General features: G+C 44.8%; 3 protein-coding genes across 3 annotated transcripts in view; 2 read left to right on the plus strand and 1 right to left on the minus strand.

Moving 5' to 3' along the window:
• Window positions 1–1479: 1479 nt before the first annotated feature.
• Window positions 1480–18300, minus strand: part of LOC125439635 (E3 ISG15--protein ligase HERC5-like) — a 36353-nt gene continuing 19532 nt past the window's right edge. Inside the window, exons 15-22 of the mRNA XM_048508751.1 lie at window positions 18129–18239; window positions 10766–10909; window positions 9098–9264; window positions 7839–7905; window positions 7491–7578; window positions 6163–6341; window positions 3833–3932; window positions 1480–2452 (exon numbers count right to left, since the gene is read on the minus strand). Of these exons, the coding sequence (XP_048364708.1) occupies window positions 2238–2452; window positions 3833–3932; window positions 6163–6341; window positions 7491–7578; window positions 7839–7905; window positions 9098–9264; window positions 10766–10909; window positions 18129–18239 (1071 nt within the window). The 3' untranslated portion in view covers window positions 1480–2237. The remainder of the gene's footprint in view (window positions 2453–3832; window positions 3933–6162; window positions 6342–7490; window positions 7579–7838; window positions 7906–9097; window positions 9265–10765; window positions 10910–18128; window positions 18240–18300) is intronic.
• PYURF (PIGY upstream open reading frame) lies at window positions 11858–15403 on the plus strand. Its single transcript, XM_048510022.1, has 2 exons — window positions 11858–12094; window positions 15262–15403. Exons 1-2 carry the CDS (start codon window positions 11895–11897, stop codon window positions 15401–15403), a joined length of 342 nt encoding a protein of 113 aa, XP_048365979.1. The 5' UTR covers window positions 11858–11894.
• On the plus strand, window positions 15455–16442 carry PIGY (phosphatidylinositol glycan anchor biosynthesis class Y). Its single transcript, XM_048510023.1, has one exon. It carries the CDS (start codon window positions 15455–15457, stop codon window positions 15668–15670), a length of 216 nt encoding a protein of 71 aa, XP_048365980.1. The 3' UTR covers window positions 15671–16442.

The following is an 18300-nucleotide window of genomic DNA, read 5'->3' on the forward strand; positions in this document are numbered from 1 at the left end:
CTCCCCACCAACGCCCATAAATCTCCAGGCATTTCAGGCTGTGTGGCCGTGGTCTGGTGGATCTTGTTCCTTAGGAAGGAACCACAGACCACAGCCACACAGCCCAGAAAACCCACCAGAACCAGTATACTTCCATAATTTGGGTTTATGTTAATCCTACCCTGTCTGTCTCTCCTGTCTGTCTCTCACCCACTCTGAATAGACTGATTCATCTCTTTGATGGGTACTTGCTTTAGGCTGGTACCTTCTTCCCACTGCACCCTTTTCTGTTGCTGGAACTCTTTTAAGTATAAATTTAGCTGCTTTGGATGGCATCTGACGAAGCAAACTGTGACTCATGAAAGCTTTAAATTTTGTTAGTCTTTAAGGCGCAACTGGAGTCTTGCTTGATAAAAAAGAAACTACCTAGTTAAATTAAAACTATCCATTCCTGTGTAGTTCTGAATGTGACAAAGAGGAAAGAGATTAAGTCCTTTCAAAATACAGGTAGGCCTGGACTATGATCGACACCTCAGCAATACACATAATTACTTTATTTACAGAGACTACCTCATGCAGAAATGGGATTTAATGTATGCCTAACTTTACAAGAAACTCCAGCCAACCGTGCTCATGTAATATTTATTCTTCTTTGTATTAGTTTATTGCCTCTTTACAAATAAAGCCACATTCAGTATAGGTTAGGCTTGGGTGAAGGTATATTTACTTATTTTTCATTCATTTACAGATTGCCTTGAAAACTTCGTTTGGGATGTACAGTTTTCAAAGTTAAAAAAACACCAAAAAATGAGTTGTTTCACCACATCATAACATGAAAAATAAATAAAAGTATTTTCAAAAGAAATAGAATTGTCACCACAGTAGTAATAAGAAGCAGTCCTTCTCACGTAAGTATACCATAATTGGGAAAGAGATTATCCAAATGACTGGGTGGTGGTGGAAAGTGCCGTAAAGTCACAGCCGACATGGTTTTCAAGGCAAGAGACAAACAGAGAATGGTTCGCCATTGCTTGCCTCCACATACCAACCCTGGACTTATCTGGTGGTCTCCCAAACAAATACAAACCAGGGCCAACCCTACTTAGATTTTGAGATCAGGTTAGCCTGGGTCATCCAGACTGGGGGAAAAGCCTGTAGTGCTCGTTTAATGTGCGTCTGAAAGACAAAAGATGAGATGACAGACAGCTCTTGAGGCAAGGGACTCCATAAGGGGCGTCCCATGCTGAAAGCCAGCTTGGTGTAGAGATGCCAGCAGGGCATGATGGGAATTGTAGTCCATGAACATCTGAAGACAGCCCTGGATTACAGGGTCTGATTCAGTGGTGGGATCCAAACATTTTAGTAACAGGTTCCCATGGTGGTGGGATTCAAACTGTGACGTAGCGCCAATGGGGCTGGTGAGGCACGACGGCAGGCGTGGCGGCGAGGCATTCCGGAGATGAGGCATTCCTGGGGCGGGGGGGCTGTGTAGGACGCCGGTCATTGGGCGGGAAGCAGATACGCGCCGAAGCAGGCTGCCACGCACACCGGTGCACCTCCTGCTAGACTGCTTCAAGTTCTGCACGCTACTGCTGAGAGGAGGGGTGTAACTAAGGCAAAAATCGCGTGGCAAAATCACCAATTAGTAACCCCCTCTCGGCACACACAAATAATTAGTAACCTACTCTCGGGAACCTGTGAGAACCTGCTGGATCCCACCTCTGGTCTGATTAGGTTTGAATCCCCATTCTGCTGCAGAAGTTCACTGGGTCTCACCCTCACCTACCTCACAGGAGGATAAAATAGAAGCGGGAAGAATGATGCAAGAACCAGATCAGGAAAAAAGTGGGGTTCAGGTATTCAGTTAAATGAGATTAGAATGAATATTGGGAAAGCCCTAATCAACAGTCTTTCCTCCGTAAAAGATTGGTTCTTGAGAAGGATTCTCTTGACAGAGGCAATGTGTTGAATATTGAATAGTTACATATATATCACACCTTTTGTCCACTGCTGAACTCAATATGGTATATGTAACATTCCTGCGAGGACTCCTGTACAGTATTTGACAACAAGGATTCATTGCCTTGAGCCCCATAATCTGATACCAAAAGGGAGAATCAGAATTCTCCTTGTGGCAAAGAGAAAAATCCTCAGATTACTTTGTTGTCTTCAGTGAACAAAAACAAAAGAGTTAGGCAGAAAAGGACATCAACTAGGTTCGAATCAACAATCCAAACAGCGTTCCTTGCATCCAAATTTCATGACAGACCAAACTTTTCATAGTGCTCCAGTGCAAACAGGAACATTTCTCGGAGAACATCTTGGCTACTATATCTTGGAAGAATGAGGTTTCGATTACAGGTGCAGGCTACAGGATACCACTTGTCTGGATCTTCTTTTCTGGCATCCGAAATTGTAAATTTGAACGTTTCCATCCCTAGACCTGGAATGCAGTTCGTTCCTGTAAGAAAAGCTGAGGAAACAATACAAATTGAATAAGGGGCAGCTGGCAAATAACCTTTTAAAAAATGGAGTAAAAAAGATGCACACGGACGAAGAAACGTGGGCCTGCTTCATATGTGTGCACAGGGTACAGAAGCACAGCTGCAAATAGCAGATATGCACCAGGAAGGTCAAGCCAATCACAATCATGCATGTTGACCATTTGCTTACACAAGCACAATCACGCTTATATTAGTTGATTATTGAGAGCAGTTTTATCCTGCCTTTCTTCCAAAAACTCAAACCGGAAAAGGGAAGAGGATAAATAAATATATTTATTTATATACCCCGTTTCTCCCCCATTGGGATTCAATGCAGCTTAGGACAAATTCTTCCCTCTTCCATTTTCTCACAACAGCCCTGTGAGGTAGGTTAGGCTGAGAATTTGTGATGGGGCCAAGGTCACCTAACAAGTTTCCGTAGTAGAAATGGAGAATCAATCCCAGGTTGGCTAAGGTCTTAGTCCATAATGCCAGACTGGCTCTTTTATGTGCCCCTTACACATTTCCCTCATTTGCATTCATTGAAAATGCTGGGGGGAAGAATTAGGACTAATAAAAGGAAACACTTCTTCACACAACGTGTGATTGGTGTTTGGAATATGCTGCCACAGGAGGTGGTTATGGCCACTAACCTGGATAGCTTTAAAAAGGGCTTGGACAGATTTATGGAGGAGAAGTCGATCTATGGCTACCAATCTTGATCCTCCTTGATCTCAGATTGCAAATGCCTTAGCAGACCAGGTTCAGGAGCAGCAGCAGCAGAAGGCCATTGCTTTCACATCCGGCATGTGAGCTCCCAAGGCACCTGGTGGGCCATTGCGAGAAGCAAAATGCTGGACTAGATGGACTCTGGTCTGATCCAGCAGGCTAGTTCTTATGTTCTTATGCATTTTATTCTCAGAAAGGCCCTGTGAAGTAGGTTAGAATACCAAAGTTACCCAGTGAGTTCATGGCACACAAAGATCTGAATCTAGGTCTTTGTACAACAATCTAATCATTTCACCCCACCAATAATGGTGTGGGATTCTCATATGTAACTTCTGTACTGCTTAATGTGTCATGTTAATATTTATACTATGCTTCACTTCTTTGTTCCACATCCAAATAAAATCTAAATGTATTGGTTACTGAATGTCCTATTTTATTAATTATATGGACTCCCTAAGCATAATCCGTCTTGAGTCCTATGATAAAGGCAGATTGCAAATAAATAAATAACTTGATTATGCTCTCTTTTTTTTGTTACAATATCAATATCAATATTATTCTTTATTGTTATGGTTTCAGTGATGTACCTTTGTAATTAAAATGAAAAATGTAAATAAATAATAAAGTAAATAAATGATTACCAAGAAAATCCTTCTTCTTTTCTTCTGGAAGGTCATGAAACACAGCCCAAAAATTCCTGATTGTCTCATCTGACTTTTCATAGCCATTGTATCGAGCATTCTGTCACAGAGAATAAAAACAGTCCTGGTCTATTTATCTTTCAGTATAATTTTATATAAACCAATATGCATGGCCTACCACACGCTCAGCACAGTTAGTTTGGTCATTGGTTTGCGTTTATAGAAAGAGCCACTCCCCACAGTACAAACTGACAAACCCAGGTTTGGACAATAAGTGTATGCTTGTCAGAAAGTTGTGGGCAACCCCAGCAGCCTATTGAATGATACCTGCATGATTATCAAGACTCCAAGGCCCCAGGGATTCTGAACGTGAGATGCCAGAACTCATTTCTGGCCAAAGGATCAGCTTGATCAGCAAAGTAAGTTTCTTAATCCCATGAGGCCAAAAAAGGCCAGATAATACACCCTGATCCCTGTAGGAGCTTACATGCCAGCCTTATTCACCAGTATGAGGCTACTGAGTGCTGTGCAAAGATCTTCTGAGGGCTAGTTCAAGACAACCACCAATAAACTACTCTGTGCAGTTCAAATGATGCATCCCAGATGTTGCAGAGCATGCTGGGTTTTAAACCATGGCTAAAGCAATGCTACTTCTGTGCCTGTGAAAATGCTGCCATCCCAAGATACGTTTGGATTGCTTTTCCAGTTCAAGCCCTTCCTTAGGCCTGCCCCCTTTCAGGCCCCTTAAACACATGCAGAATAACGCACTTCCAATCCACTTTCAATGCACTTTGCAGCTGGATTTTACTGTGCAGAAAAGCAAAATCCATTTGCAGAAAATTGTGAAAGTGGATTGAAAGTGCATTGTTCTGCATGTGAGGAGTATTGTTCTGCATGTGAGAGTATTGACTCAGCTCATACACCTGTACATTTTCTCCCGAAGACTTGAAATTACTGCTGGTGAAGGTTAAAGAAGAAACATGCCAAAGCAGGACTATGGCTGAACATCAAGACAAAGAGTAATGGCTATTGGGGCAAAACTCAGCTTTAAGGTTGACAATGAAGAAATTGCTCGATTTCTATTCCTTGGCTCCATCATCAACCATAATGGAGACTGCAACCAGAAATCAGGAGTACATTGTGACTGGGAAGGGCAGCCATAAAGGAGCTAGAAAAGTTTATTAAATAACAGGATATGTCACTGGCAACCAAGATCAAGACAGCCAGTGTGGTGTAGTGGTTAAGAATGGTGGATTCTAAACTGGGTTTGACTCCCCACTCCTCCACATAAGCTGCGGACTTTTATCAGGTGAACTGGATTTATTTCCCAGCTCCTCCAAATGAACCCTGCTGTGTGACCTTGGGCTAGTCACAGTTCTTTGGAACTCTCTCAGCCCCACCTACCTCACAGGTTGTCTGTTTTGGGGAGAGGAACAGAAGGGTTTGTAAATTGCTTAAGCCCCCTTACAGGAGAGAAAGACAGGGTATAAATCCAAATTGTTATTCTTCTAGTATTTGCTACTTCTATGTATGGGTATGAAAGTTGGAAAATGCTGTCAGGAAGTAAGTAGATTTATTTGAAATATGGTGCTGGACAAGAATGGATACTATGGACCGCCAAAAAAGACAAATCAGTGGGTTCCAGATCACATCAAGCCTCAACTCTCCTTAGAAACTAAAAAGACTATTGTACTTTGGTCACATATTGAGAAGACAAGAGTCACTCGAAAAGATAATAATGCTAGGACAAATCGAAGACAGCAGGAAAAGAGAAAGACTCACCATGAGAAGGATTGATTCAATAAACGAAAGCCTTAGTTTGCAAGTCCTGAGCAATGACTTCTGGAAGTCATTAATTTATAGAGTTGCCATTAATTGGAAGCAACTTGACGGCACTTGACACCAGGGACAAAGTGAGGGGGAATTGCGCCCGGTGCGCATATGCGCCCACGCCCCTCCAAGCCCCCGTCCATCCCGGAATGCCCCCAGAATGCCTCTGTCAGGGCACGTGCCCGGTGCGTCATGTACCCCCCGCTCCCTTGGCACTATGCCACTGCTCACTGCTCACTGCTCACACTGCCACAGCCATTTTAACACATAAAAGTGATGAGTGCATGCATTCTTCATAATACAAAAAGTTACTTACTATTGGTGGAAATTAGGTATGTACTAAACATGCCTGAAGGTAGCAATAAGGACCAGTGCAGAAAGAGTCAAAACAGCAAGGACTGCAATACAGATGCTTCACTGCCCAATTCTATCAAATATATTTCACTGACTGCTTAATTCAGCTACACATACATGCACACACGGTTTATGCTCATTGTTACCTTTTCTAGTTGTTCCCAATTGTAATTGGTCTGCCCAAGCAGAAGTAGGCGGAGCTCAGTAGGAAGGAAGACGTTCCACTTTTTAGTTTGGCAGCCTCTTGAAAACCCATCCATGAAATTCTTAAACTGCTCTTTAACAGAATCGTTGAATATGTAATTCACATAGGCATCAACGTATTCTTTTCTGTAAACAAATTGTTCAGCCGTTTTATTTATTTACTAGGTTTACTCATCTTTTTTTCCTTGCAAAATATCTAACCTCAAAATAACAGCCTGGATCCAAAAGGTAATGGTGGCACCTAGGTTACCATCAGAATACTGAAGCAGCACTTAGTAGCTTTGGGTCAAAGACAATTTAAGCCTCCTGTTAGAAAATCTTTCACCAAAGGCCCCTAATTGCCACTGAGTTTGAAAATATCAAGGTTCAGCATCAAAGCTGTCAAAAAGGGCATTAATACCGTGTTTCCCCGAATATAAGACAGTGTCTTATATTAATTTTTGCTCCCAAAGATGTGCTATGTCTTATTTTCAGGGGATGTCTTATTTTTCTGTGTTCTGTTCGTCGGGCATGCTTCCAAACAAAAACTTTGCTATGTCTTACTTTCGGGGGATGCCTTATATTTCGCACTTCAGCAAAACCTCTACTATGTCTTATTTTTCGGGGATGTCTTATATTAGGGGAAACGGTATTTGAGCTTGACTCATTGTTATCTTAGCAAAACACAAAGCCACAAGCTTGCATTGGCTGGGATAATGCATATGCTTGGGTAGAAGAGTTTTTGCTGGGCAGAATTGCTGCTGCTTCTTGCATTCACCATCTGCATATTCCCCTAGCCAGAGGCGTGTCTCTAGGCAACCCCCTACTGTGCCTTGGAGCAGGGCATGGCAGGGCTCCACCTCCACCCCCAGCTGCCGCCCCCCACCCCCGCCTCCCAGCCGGCAGTCCCTTGTGCCCTCCCTCCTGGGTGGAGCCAAGGGCTCCCGAAGACGACAAGGCAGGAGGACTTCCTGCTGCCTTGTCATCTTCCTGGTAACGTGAAGGCCGATTTTGCACCCCCTACGCGACCAGATTAGTGGCACCCAGGGACAGAGGATACCCCTCGTCCCTAGGTAAATACGCCACTGCCCCTAGCGATTTTCACAAGTCCCTTCCTTCTTCAAAGTCTGATCTGAAGAGATGGGGTGGATGACCAGCAGGAGAGACCTTTGCAAGGGACTTCTGGGGAGAAGGATTAAACACATGCCTCCCCTGCAAATTTCCCCTGCATCAGCATTAGGAACGTCTCTTTCCCCCAGATACAACAATCATCTTAAAACAAATTGAAAACCTTGCCTGTTGTACTTAGTGACAGGAATGTTGGCACCATTTTCTTTCAATTCAACAGAAACTTTACATCCTCCTTCTTCTTTCAGTACCTCAATAAAGAGAGAGGTAAAATCAAAGCTACTGTGGATCATAAAAACATTATTACAATTTACTTTGATTATACTCTGTCTTGCTTCCCAACTGAAACCGAAAGAGGTGTGCATCATTCTCTATTCCTCCATTTTTATCCAGCTTTTAAAAATTCTGAATGTTGCATGCAGGCATGTCAGCAAACTGATCAGAAAAGTCAAAGTGCCTACATGTGTATGCCACAAATCAGGGCTATGAAGAGGGCATCAATATGTCTTACTGTGAAATCCAGCATCAAGCTTTCTAAGATGTCATCATACTGCTCATCCAAGACTGCTTGAAGACACCTAATGGGCAAAACAGCAAAGTGAAATACATAAAATGCAAGTACTTAGGAATAGTTGAAATCAGAGACCCCCAATCTTCTTGCACCTTTCGTATTTTGAGGAAGAGAATGGTAAGTGTCACTCCAAAATGGCTGTTATAGAAGCTGAAGCCAAACCCAAAATGGCTGTCTCAGGAGGTGGAGCTGAATGGGGTACCTCCCCCCTTGCACCTCCTGAGAAGAAGGAAAGACTGAAGGGGAAATGGACCCACACACTAAGGAAAGTCCTGGTGCTTACCAATCTTCCCTATCTTCTAGCAGAAAACTGGTTCATTTGAATGAGGACAGCCAATAACAAGCTTTGCCTTACAACAGCCCCATCCATTTTATGAAAGGTTTGGCAGGTACCAAGGGAAGCACTGCTGAGCGCCACGATGCCGATGGGCATCATGTTGGAGAACCCAGAGTTAAATGCAACTGGCGTCTGACTAGCCCAGTGGTTCTCAACCTTCCTAATGCGGCGACCCTTTAATACAGTTCCTCATGTTGTGGTGACCCCCAACCATAAAATATCTGTACCGTGGGAACTTAATCTGGATGCTGATCAGTCTTAGGCAACCCCTGTGAAAGGGTTGTTTGACCCCCAAAGGAGTCACGACCCACAGGCTGAGAACCGCTGGACTAGCCGAATAATCCTACGCAGACTTATTCCAGCCTTTTTAAAGGCTTAGCCTAAAGTAACTCTGCACAGAATTGCACTGTAAGCATGCTTAATATTGCCGCTCAGTTATGGAGTTAAGTTACAGTTCTGATTCCCTGTTCCTACAGAGAAAGATTTGTCAAAGTTAAGGACCTTGTAAAGTCCATGTGACTCTGAACATAAAAACACAGAAAGAACGCTTGCTCCAATAATTGTTTTAATGTCCGGATCTATGGAATATTACTCCACACAGTGTAGTGACTAAAGCGTCAGACTAGCCAAATCAGACTAGCCGGGTCAGGGAAATCCAAGTTTGAATCCCCACTTGTGCCACTAAGGCCGCTAGGTGACACTGGGCCAATCATCCACTCTCAGCTTGACCTACCTCACAGGGTTGTTGTGTGGATAAAATGGAGGAGAGGCAAATGATGTAAGCCACTTTGGCTCTCCCCTGGAGTGAAAAGTGGGATACAAAAGTAAAACAAACAAATGAATAAATCCCAATACTCCGCACCTTCCTTCTATAGGAGAAAGCTCTTTCAAATCTTCCAGAGTCAGTGGAACATTTGCCATCTTCTTGAACAGAGCGAGAGGGAAAGGGAAGGCAGCTATCTTCTTATTATAGAGTGCCATTCCAAATATATTCCCAATCAGAAAATGTACGTCTTCCTCTGATGGTACCTAGTTTGAAAATTTAGCATACGTAAAATGCAGTATTAGCTTTTTGAATGGGCAGAAAGAACATCAAGTTGTAAAAAACAGCTATGCTTGAGCACCTTATAGGCCAACCAGATTTTTGTGGTAGAAGTTTTCAAAAGTAAAAGCTCCCTTCATCGAACAGGGCTTGAATCTAGATGTTCTACTGCAGATAAACATAGCTACCCTCTGACCCTATAAGCCTTTTGACAGTGTAAGCCTTTTTTTACAGAAAGAAGTTCTTCGGTGGAAGAAGAAAAGCCTCCGCATTTTAAAGAGGTCCCGTCAGCTATCAGCAACACTTTTGCTTTTGTATGGTTGCACTTGCCATTTTGTAGGCCCCAGGAAACAAAATGGCGGGCGCAACTGTACAAAAGCGAAAGTGTTGCTGACAGCCACCCGCAGCACTATAAAAGCTCTTTTATCAAAGTGCTGTGTTTAACGTTGCAAAAGATAATGGCTTTGACAAAGCCGGCACTTAGATATGATTCTTTAGTCTTAGAAGAGAATTGAAAGGTGGGGGAAGGCAAGCTCCAGGACCCAGACGGAGCACTCCATAAAAGAAAGGTCTAGGAAGATGTGGCTAATACACATCTCCTCTGTTATCTTTTTGTGGAAAAAGGTATAACAATTGTCAGGTTTTTAAGCCCTCTAGTGGTGGGGAAGGAAATTACGAGGCAAGAAAAATGCAGGAAACACTGTGGTGCAAACGCTCTGTCGCTGCTGTGGATGCTTCACAGAATCATCACCATGCGGAAGCAGCCAAAGCAGCCCAAGACAGGATCTTGGGACCATGTATCTGGAGAATACAGGGATTGACCCTGCAACCATCTGCATGCGAAACAGACGCTCTGGCACTGAGCTGACTACTCCCTGAAAGGAAAACATTCCCTTTTTGGTCTTCCTCTTTGGGAAGACAAATGGGAAGACAGAGGTCCTGAGTTCTGAAAGTCAGAACTGAGGACCTCTGACCTACAAAATCAATTCACTGACATTTGACAGGTTGCTATTGACATGCTGGAGATCCAACGACAGATCTCCCAGCATCACATCTGGTAATCCTGGATGCTAGATCAGGAAGGCTGGCACCTGATTCTGCAAAACATGCTCCCCTAGCTAGTAAATAACAGCAGTGGCGTAGGAGGTTAAGAGCTTGTGTATCTAATCTGGAGGAACCAGGTTTGATTCCCAGCTCTGCTGCCTGAGCTGTGGAGGCTTATCTGGGGAATTCAGATTAGCCTGTACACTCCCACACACGCCAGCTGGGTGACCTTGGGCTGGTCACAGCTTCTCGGAGCTCTCTCAGCCCCACCTACCTCACAGGGTGTTTGTTGTGAGGGGGGAAAGGGCAAGGAGATTGTCAGCCCCTTTGAGTCTCCTGCAGGAGAGAAAGGGGGGATATAAATCCAAACTACTACTACTACTACTCTTCTTCTTCTTCATAAGAAGCATAAATAACTGCAGCATGGAAGCAGAACCATCTTACCTGGCTGGAGAACCAAATCAGATGGGACTCTTCAAACAGCTGGAAGATCTGTGCTTCTGGAGCACACAGTTCCCTTCCAAGGATTGTGAAGAACTCTTGGGATGGCCCCCCATCATCAATTCCAGGTTCCCCAATGAAACACACCTGAGAAACCCAATAACGGTCAGATTATTTATACAAATGTGAGCAGAATTAGTAACGGAAGAAATCTCTGTCCTACTTTTTGACCTTACATAGGTCCACAAAAAGAACTGTCAAGCTGTAGCCAATTTATGGCAACCCAGTAGGGTTTTAAAGGAAAGAGACTAACAGAAATGGTTTGCCGTTGCCTAGCTTTAGATAACAACGCTGGCATCGCTTGGCCTCCCATCACAGTACTAACCAGGGCTGACCCAGTGACCCTGCTTAGCTTTTGAGATCTGATGAGAGCAAGCTAGCCTGGACTATCCAGGTCAGGGAGGCAGCATGGGTTACTGGGTAAGAGCAGCAGACCCTAATCTGGAGAACCCGGTAAAACCAGGTAAAATTCTCTAATCTGGAAAACCAGGTAAATCTCCTGAACAAGAAACCTCCTGGGTGACCTCGCATTGTCAGGCCACGCATTGGAAGGCGATGGCATATCACCTCTGATCATCTATGCCTATTCGCAAGTCAGTGATACAGCCCAGTTCATAGTAAAAACCGAAACGTGTGTCCTCAGACTATCCATCTGGTGCGTTAGAGCAAAGTCCTCTTGGATGAGTCTCACCCTCGTGCAAGTGTGTAGAGGAAACCGAGCCCAGCAAGGGTCTTCTCAGGAGCAAACCCGGAGAAGAACTCGCATATTTCCACATCCACAAGATTGGGCATAGTCAACTGCAACGCAGCTCTGGAAGCAGTTCCCACTGAGCACAGTAAGGCTTTCCCAAACGAAGCGTGCCTAGAACTGCAGATCTCTGTTTCGTGTACTCCGCAGAAAGCCCGCCGGTTTTGCACGGCTTGACTCCCACTGCGGCTCTGCGGCGCCGACCAGGAACCCCAGAGCAGCTCCAGCAGCAGTTCAGGGACTGTTTTGCTTGCCGGAGCAGGAAATATTCTGCTTGCACAACCGGGTTGCCTCCCTCCGTCCTTGCAGCGGCTGCGGCGGATCATGCTGGCCCTTCCCGGCCTCCGCCTCCTGGCTCGCGCTTGTTGGTGGCGGGCAAACCGGCAGACGGCTCTAGCTGCCCGGGCTCTCTGCGTCGCCGCCCAGGACGGGCCGGCTGGGTCAGGACAGCAGCAGCAGCGGCCGCCCTTGTCGCCCGCCCTGCTGGACATCCTGGTGTGCCCTTTGTCCAAGAAGCCGCTCAGGTCAGCCTCGCCTTCCTCTCCGTCGCGCCCTGCTAGCCCCTGTTCTCTGCTCCTAACTTTGCAGGCCCCCCCCCCCCCCCGTGCTTCGTGCACCTCTGATTTCTGCTTGCATGCAAATCCTGCCTTACGTGTCTCAGATGGCTCCGAAGGGAGAAATCTTAGGTCTACTCAGAAGTAACACCATTTTATTCAGCGGGGTTACAATCCTTTTTAGGATTGCATCGTAAATCCGCCTCTTCCTTTCCCCCCCCCCCCCCCTCCCTCCGCCGGTACTCCATTATGGCCCTTTTTGTTCCCTTTGCTATTTTCCCCCCCCCCCCCCCCCTTTGCAACCGCCACCCTCTTTTCTTTCCCTTCCAGGGACTACTTTCAGTTTGCGAGCTCTCTCTCCCCCCCCCCCCCTTCGCGTTCGGATTTCTGGGATATATCACATTTACTCCAAAGGGGAGCATGTCATTTGTTTCTTCCTAAAGCTATGCATGCTGCAATTTTGATTTACTGTATTGGCAAAGGCTTGCAGGGCTGAAATTAACTATTATGAGTTTTGCGGGTTATATGGCTGTGGTCAGGTAGTTTTTGTTCCCAAAGTTTTGCCCGCACTTTAGGAGTGAAAACTACCAGACCACGTCCACATAGCCCGGAAAACCCACAACAATGGTACACTTTGGAGCCATCTTGGTGCATCAGTGCCAGGCTATAAAGTGGAACCTATGCCAGCGGAGGAGGCAAACAGCACCCTGGCACAGTGGATGATGGTCTGGAGGTGTTCATGCAAGTGGAGTCTGCTTCCCCATCAGGCTTTGAGTCGGGGAACGTCCCCTTCCCCAGCCATAGACTTACACCACCAGAAAGTGTGGTTGGTGTAAGCCTGCTTGGCCTATGAGGCCATTTGGGCAGCAGGAGGAGGGTTTTTGAATCTCACTCCTTCCTGTTCTGCCCGAGGCCCCTCCACCACCCCAGTCTGGATTGGGCTGCTAGTATGATTGGCACCCAGTGAGATGTACAACAGAGTGATTAGAACCCAGCTCTCTTACATCCAGTGCCCTTGCTCTCCCATGGTAGATGCACGATATACCTAGGCAACTGTGATAAGGGTCATGAAAAATGACATGCTGCAGTGGTCTTCCTCCAAACTGTGCCGGTTAACATTTTGGGGCTCCTCAGCCATTTGTCAAGAGCTTCGTGATGAGCAACTGAACAATGGCAAGCGAGCTTCCTTGACAGACTGCTGATGTTTCCCTGTGGTGCGCAGGCACACAAGTGGGATGTGCGTGCCCCCACTAGAACATCCCATTTGCATGTGGCACTGGTGAAGCCAGAACTGGTTTGTGTGACTGAAACATTCCAGCAGTTGTCTAAGGATTCCTCAGCAGGCAACTGGAAAACTCCCTGGAGGTGAACAGTTTGAATAAAACATAGGCATGCCAGACAAGGGGACCATCAACAGAGTTCTCACATCCTGGTTTTTCTCAATTTGCCCAGCTGCTGAGGCCCATTAATGGTGCTCTTCTACAGGAACAGATCATAGCCAGGGTTAGATTGGTCTGGACCTATGGGGGGCCTTTTCTGCTGCTGACTCCAAACTGTGGTGTGGTGGTTAAGAGCAATGGACTCTAATCTGGAGAACCAGGTTCGATTCCCCACTCATCCACATGAGTGACGAACTCTTATCTGGTCAACTGAATCTGTTTTCCCCTACTCCTACACATGAAGCCTGCTGAGTGACCTTGGGCTATTCACAGTTCTGTAAGAACTCTCTCAGCCTCACAAGGTGTCCATTGGGGGGAGGGGAAAGGAAGGAAGTGTTAAGCCGCTTTGAGACTCCACACATTAGACAAAAGTGGAGTATAAATCTAGCTCTTCTTCTTTAGAGGCAAGACTGGCACTACCCATCAAGGCCTTCTGGACAGTCTTTTAAGGACCTACAGAGATCATTTGATTTAGATAAAGGCTGAGGGATCCGTTCCCTACTGATTTGAGAGCTGTTGCCAAGTGTGGTTTTATGAACCCTTTTCATGGGGTGGAGTTGTATTTACATATGACTTGGTGAGGAAGCAGTTAAGAACTCAACTAAAAATTGCTACTTGTTGCTTTAAATCAGTAAATTCAATTTATGAAAACACGTAACACTGCTTTGTACTGAAAGACCACTGGAGCTTGCATGGTGTACTGTAGCAGTAAAAAGTGGTGGACTCGAATCTGGAGAACTGGGTTCAATTCCCCACTCCTACACATGAAGCCTGCTGAGTGACCTTGGACTAATCACTGTTCTCTCAGAACTCTCTCAGCCCAGCATACCTCACAAGAGGTCTGTTGTGGGGAGAGGAAGGGAAGGAATTTATAAGCCGCTTTGAGAATCATTAAAGGTGGAGAAAAATGGGATATAAATCCAAACTGTCTCCATACTCTCGATACTGGCTGCTTTGACTGGCAGCTGCTGTCCAGGTAGAGAAAGGTTAAGAACAAGCCAGCTGGATCAGACCAGAGTCCATCTAGTCCAGCTCTCTGCTACTCGCAGTGGCCCACCAGGTGCCTTTGGGAGCTCACATGCAGGATGTGAAAGCAATGGCCTTCTGTGGCTGTTGCTCCCGAGCACCTGGACTGTTCAGGCATTTGCAATCTCAGATCAAAGAGGATCAAGATTGGTAGCCATAGATCGACTTCTCCTCCATAAATCTGTCCAAGCCCCTTAGTGGCCATCACCACCTCCTGTGGCAGCATATTCCCAACACCAATCACATGTTGCGTGAAGAAGTGTTTCCTTTTATTAGTCCTAATTCTTCCCCCCAGCATTTTCAATGAATGCCCCCTGGTTCTAGTATTGTGAGAAAGAGAGAAGAATTTCTCTCTGTCAACATTTTCTACCCCATGCATAATTTTATAGACTTCAATCATATCCCCCCTCAAACGTCTCCTCTCCAAACTAAAGAGCCCCAAACGCTGCAGCCTCTCCTCATAAGGAAGGTGCTCCAGTCCCTCAATCATCCTCGTTGCCCTTCTCTGCACTTTTTCTATCTCTTCGATATCCTTTTCAAAGGATATTTCTTTCTTCAGGTTTCTCATCTCCTGTTGCCTGATCCTTTTAAGGGAAGGTCCCAGGGATTGATCTTCTGCACGCAAAGCACAGGCTTCGCCACTAAGACACCAATGCTTTTTGTATTTACTAGGTATGAAGAATCCACCAACGAATTAATTAACGAAGAGCTGGGCATTGCCTATCCCATTATTGATGGCATTCCTAATATGATACCACAGGCAGCAAGGATGATTGCCAAGGAGAACCGAGAAAAGGAACCCGAACAGACCTAGACGACAGTCCTCTTAAAAAAGGGACAGTGAAAGATACACGGAGGCAGAAAAATGTTCCCGTCACTTCCTACTATGACTGTACTCGTTCCACTGTTGTCGTTAGCTGGTCTGTTTTATTCAGCCAGTGTGGATGAAAACTTTCCCCAGGGATGCACAAGCACATCCAGCCTCTGTTTCTACAGTCTGCTGCTTCCCATTACAATCCCCGTTTACGTGTTTTTCCATCTCTGGACCTGGATGGGCCTGACACTCTTCCGCCACAACTAGGATGCGGAGGGTCTGTTAGCAAAGAATATGGTAGCAGTCCACAACATGGTATCTTACAGATTCTAAAGTAAGGGACCACATAGTGAATTAAATAGATCTCCACAAAGGTGCCTCCCAAGTCTATAGAAGATCTGCATGCCTTTTAAGGAAAGCAACTTCCCAGTTCAACACTGGTAGCACCAAACCATATTTGTGAGAACCATTAAGCCTAGAAGAAACTGTGGGGTTGCAAAATGAAGTCCTGTGACGTATCACATCATGTGGACAAGACTGCCTTCATGGGCTTCACTTTCTCTCCCTTGTGTGCATGGGGGCGAGGGCTGAGATTGCCCCAAGCCAACCCTAACGGAGCCGACAAGTGAACACATTCAAACCATCTATCGAGTTCATTAAAAATGCTCTGTGTAAAGCTTGACAGACAGCTTTCTCCCTTACACGTTCTTGAAATCAGGATTTGCATACCTTCTCCTTCGCCAGCAACGCACAGAAGAGCAGTCTTTCATGCAGGGATTTTGTAAAGTGAGAAGTTGTCTTTTGTGCACTAGATATTGAGCTCTCAGGTTACAGATGGTTTAAAACCAGGTGTAGCAGTAAGGAGGCATACTCTCTTGCATTTCGCTACCCTGTAGGGTTGCAGATATCCGGCTGTTTGAATTCATGTATGCAAAAGGATTGGAATTCACACACAGTGCTGTGGAAGTGATCAGCACTGGATGAAAATGTTACCGAATAGCAAACTTTTAGTTTTTAAATAAAACCACCTTTAAACCCAGCAGTTTTCCACAATGACTGTACTTGGGAACATTTGGCTGACTGCTGACACCATCTGGGAAATCATGAAGGACCAAAGGAGTCCAGGTGCAATCCACTGGGTGCTGAGAGAACCAGATCTCTGCCCCCAGTTTAACTGAGGTTAATACCACTTAAATCCTGTTCAGGCGAAGTTGCCACTGACTTGGCCCATTGATTACAACGGGTTTAAATGCAGCGGGCACAAATCATGTTGGGGCTCTTGTGCTTTTCCACAGTTAAACACCAAAGACATGTCAATGCAGCTTTATCAAGTGTAACTGATGTCTGAGACAGTTCTTAGACTTAAAGCTCTGCTGCTTCTAACGATAAGCTGGAAGTTGTGACATTTATTTATTTCTAATATATGTGCATAACCTTTCTTCCAGACAACTGGGACCTGCTCATGTCAGGGACATTGTGGGACAACCCTCCAAAATTAAGAGAGAGAGAGAGAGAGAGTGAAAGTTTGAGAGCGTGTGTGTGTGTGAGAGAGAGAGAGAGAGAGAAAGGGAATGCAACCCAACCTGAGAAACAAGGTAGGAACCAAAAAGGTTGAGAAATCTAAAACTGTTCCTTAAAATGTATGAAATAAATATTTTATTGCATTCTAAGCAAAAAATCACGAAACAAACTTTTCAAACAAAAATATACATTCAGATCTGAGAACAATAATACAATATCATGAACTATATTGCAAACAACCACAAAGCCTTAATTTTAATAATCCAATGCACGGATTTCAGGATGAAACACATAAAAGACCTGACGCGTTTTGATCTAATTGGATCTTCTTCAGAAGTCATTGAAACAACCCACGCATATATAAAACTTCTCACAATCCATACAAACTTATTTACAGTTCAGCATGAGTTATATAGCTAAAAGAAACAATAATTGGTGTTCCCGTAAATATCTACAGTATAGTCGAAGGCTTTCACGGCCGGAATCACTGGGGTCCTGTGTGGTTTCCGGGCTGTATGGCCATCTCAGATCCTCTGAAGATGCCAGCCACAGATGTAGGCGAAACGTCAGGAGAGAATGCTGCTAGAACACAGCCATACAGCCCGGAAACCACACAGGACCCCATCTACAGTATATATTGTGAATCTCATAAGTTTCAATCCAACAGGTAACTTTTAAATAGAACATCACTCATAAGACAAAATAACAGCAAACGATGTTCCCATAGATGTCTATGGTTTGTATTATGAATCTTACATGTTTCTATTCAGGTAATTTTTCCACTGAACACTACTTGGCAGACCTGCCTTGGACTATGTTTCTTGCTGCCTCCTGGATATATTCTTGAACCACACAGTCCAGGGCAGGAACACCATTCACAATATATACTATAGATACCTACAGTGATACCATTATTAAAATTAAGGCTCTGTGGTCGTTTGTAATATATTTTATGATATTGCAGCACTGTGTGATCTCAGATATGAATGTGCATTTTTGTCGACAATTTTATGTTTAGTGGGGGCTTTTTGCTTAGAATACAGCACAGTGCAATTAAATATATATTCCATACATATTAAGGGGCAGGTTTTAGACTTCTCAACCTGTGCATGTGCTACACAACTGCAACATGTTTCCCTGGAGCACAGAGCAAGACATGAATGTTTTGTGCCTCAATCAGAGGAAATGAAGCATAATTTCTTACTTGGAAGAAGAGCAGGAATTGGTTTGCTTTCATATTCCTTAGACACATCCACGTATCTTGCACCAGATATTGTCTCCTCACAATTAGTTCTATGTTTGGACTAAGGTTTGGCTGCAAGGACACAAATATTAGGTTAACAGACTTCCTAGTGTGTTCTGCAGTCATGTCAGGC

This window comes from Sphaerodactylus townsendi, linkage group LG10 (assembly GCF_021028975.2).
Source record: "Sphaerodactylus townsendi isolate TG3544 linkage group LG10, MPM_Stown_v2.3, whole genome shotgun sequence".
NCBI classification, from domain to species: domain Eukaryota; kingdom Metazoa; phylum Chordata; class Lepidosauria; order Squamata; family Sphaerodactylidae; genus Sphaerodactylus; species Sphaerodactylus townsendi.

What these genes read in the sequence shown, in the direction of transcription:
- PIGY (XM_048510023.1), top strand. Translation starts at nt 15,455, where the DNA reads ATGTTCCCGTCACTTCCTACTATGACTGTACTCGTTCCACTGTTGTCG.
- PYURF (XM_048510022.1), top strand. Translation starts at nt 11,895, where the DNA reads ATGCTGGCCCTTCCCGGCCTCCGCCTCCTGGCTCGCGCTTGTTGGTGG. An exon ending in TTGTCCAAGAAGCCGCTCAG is followed by an intron (nt 12,095 to 15,261) that starts GTCAGCCTCGCC and finishes TGTATTTACTAG; the next exon opens with GTATGAAGAATCCACCAACG.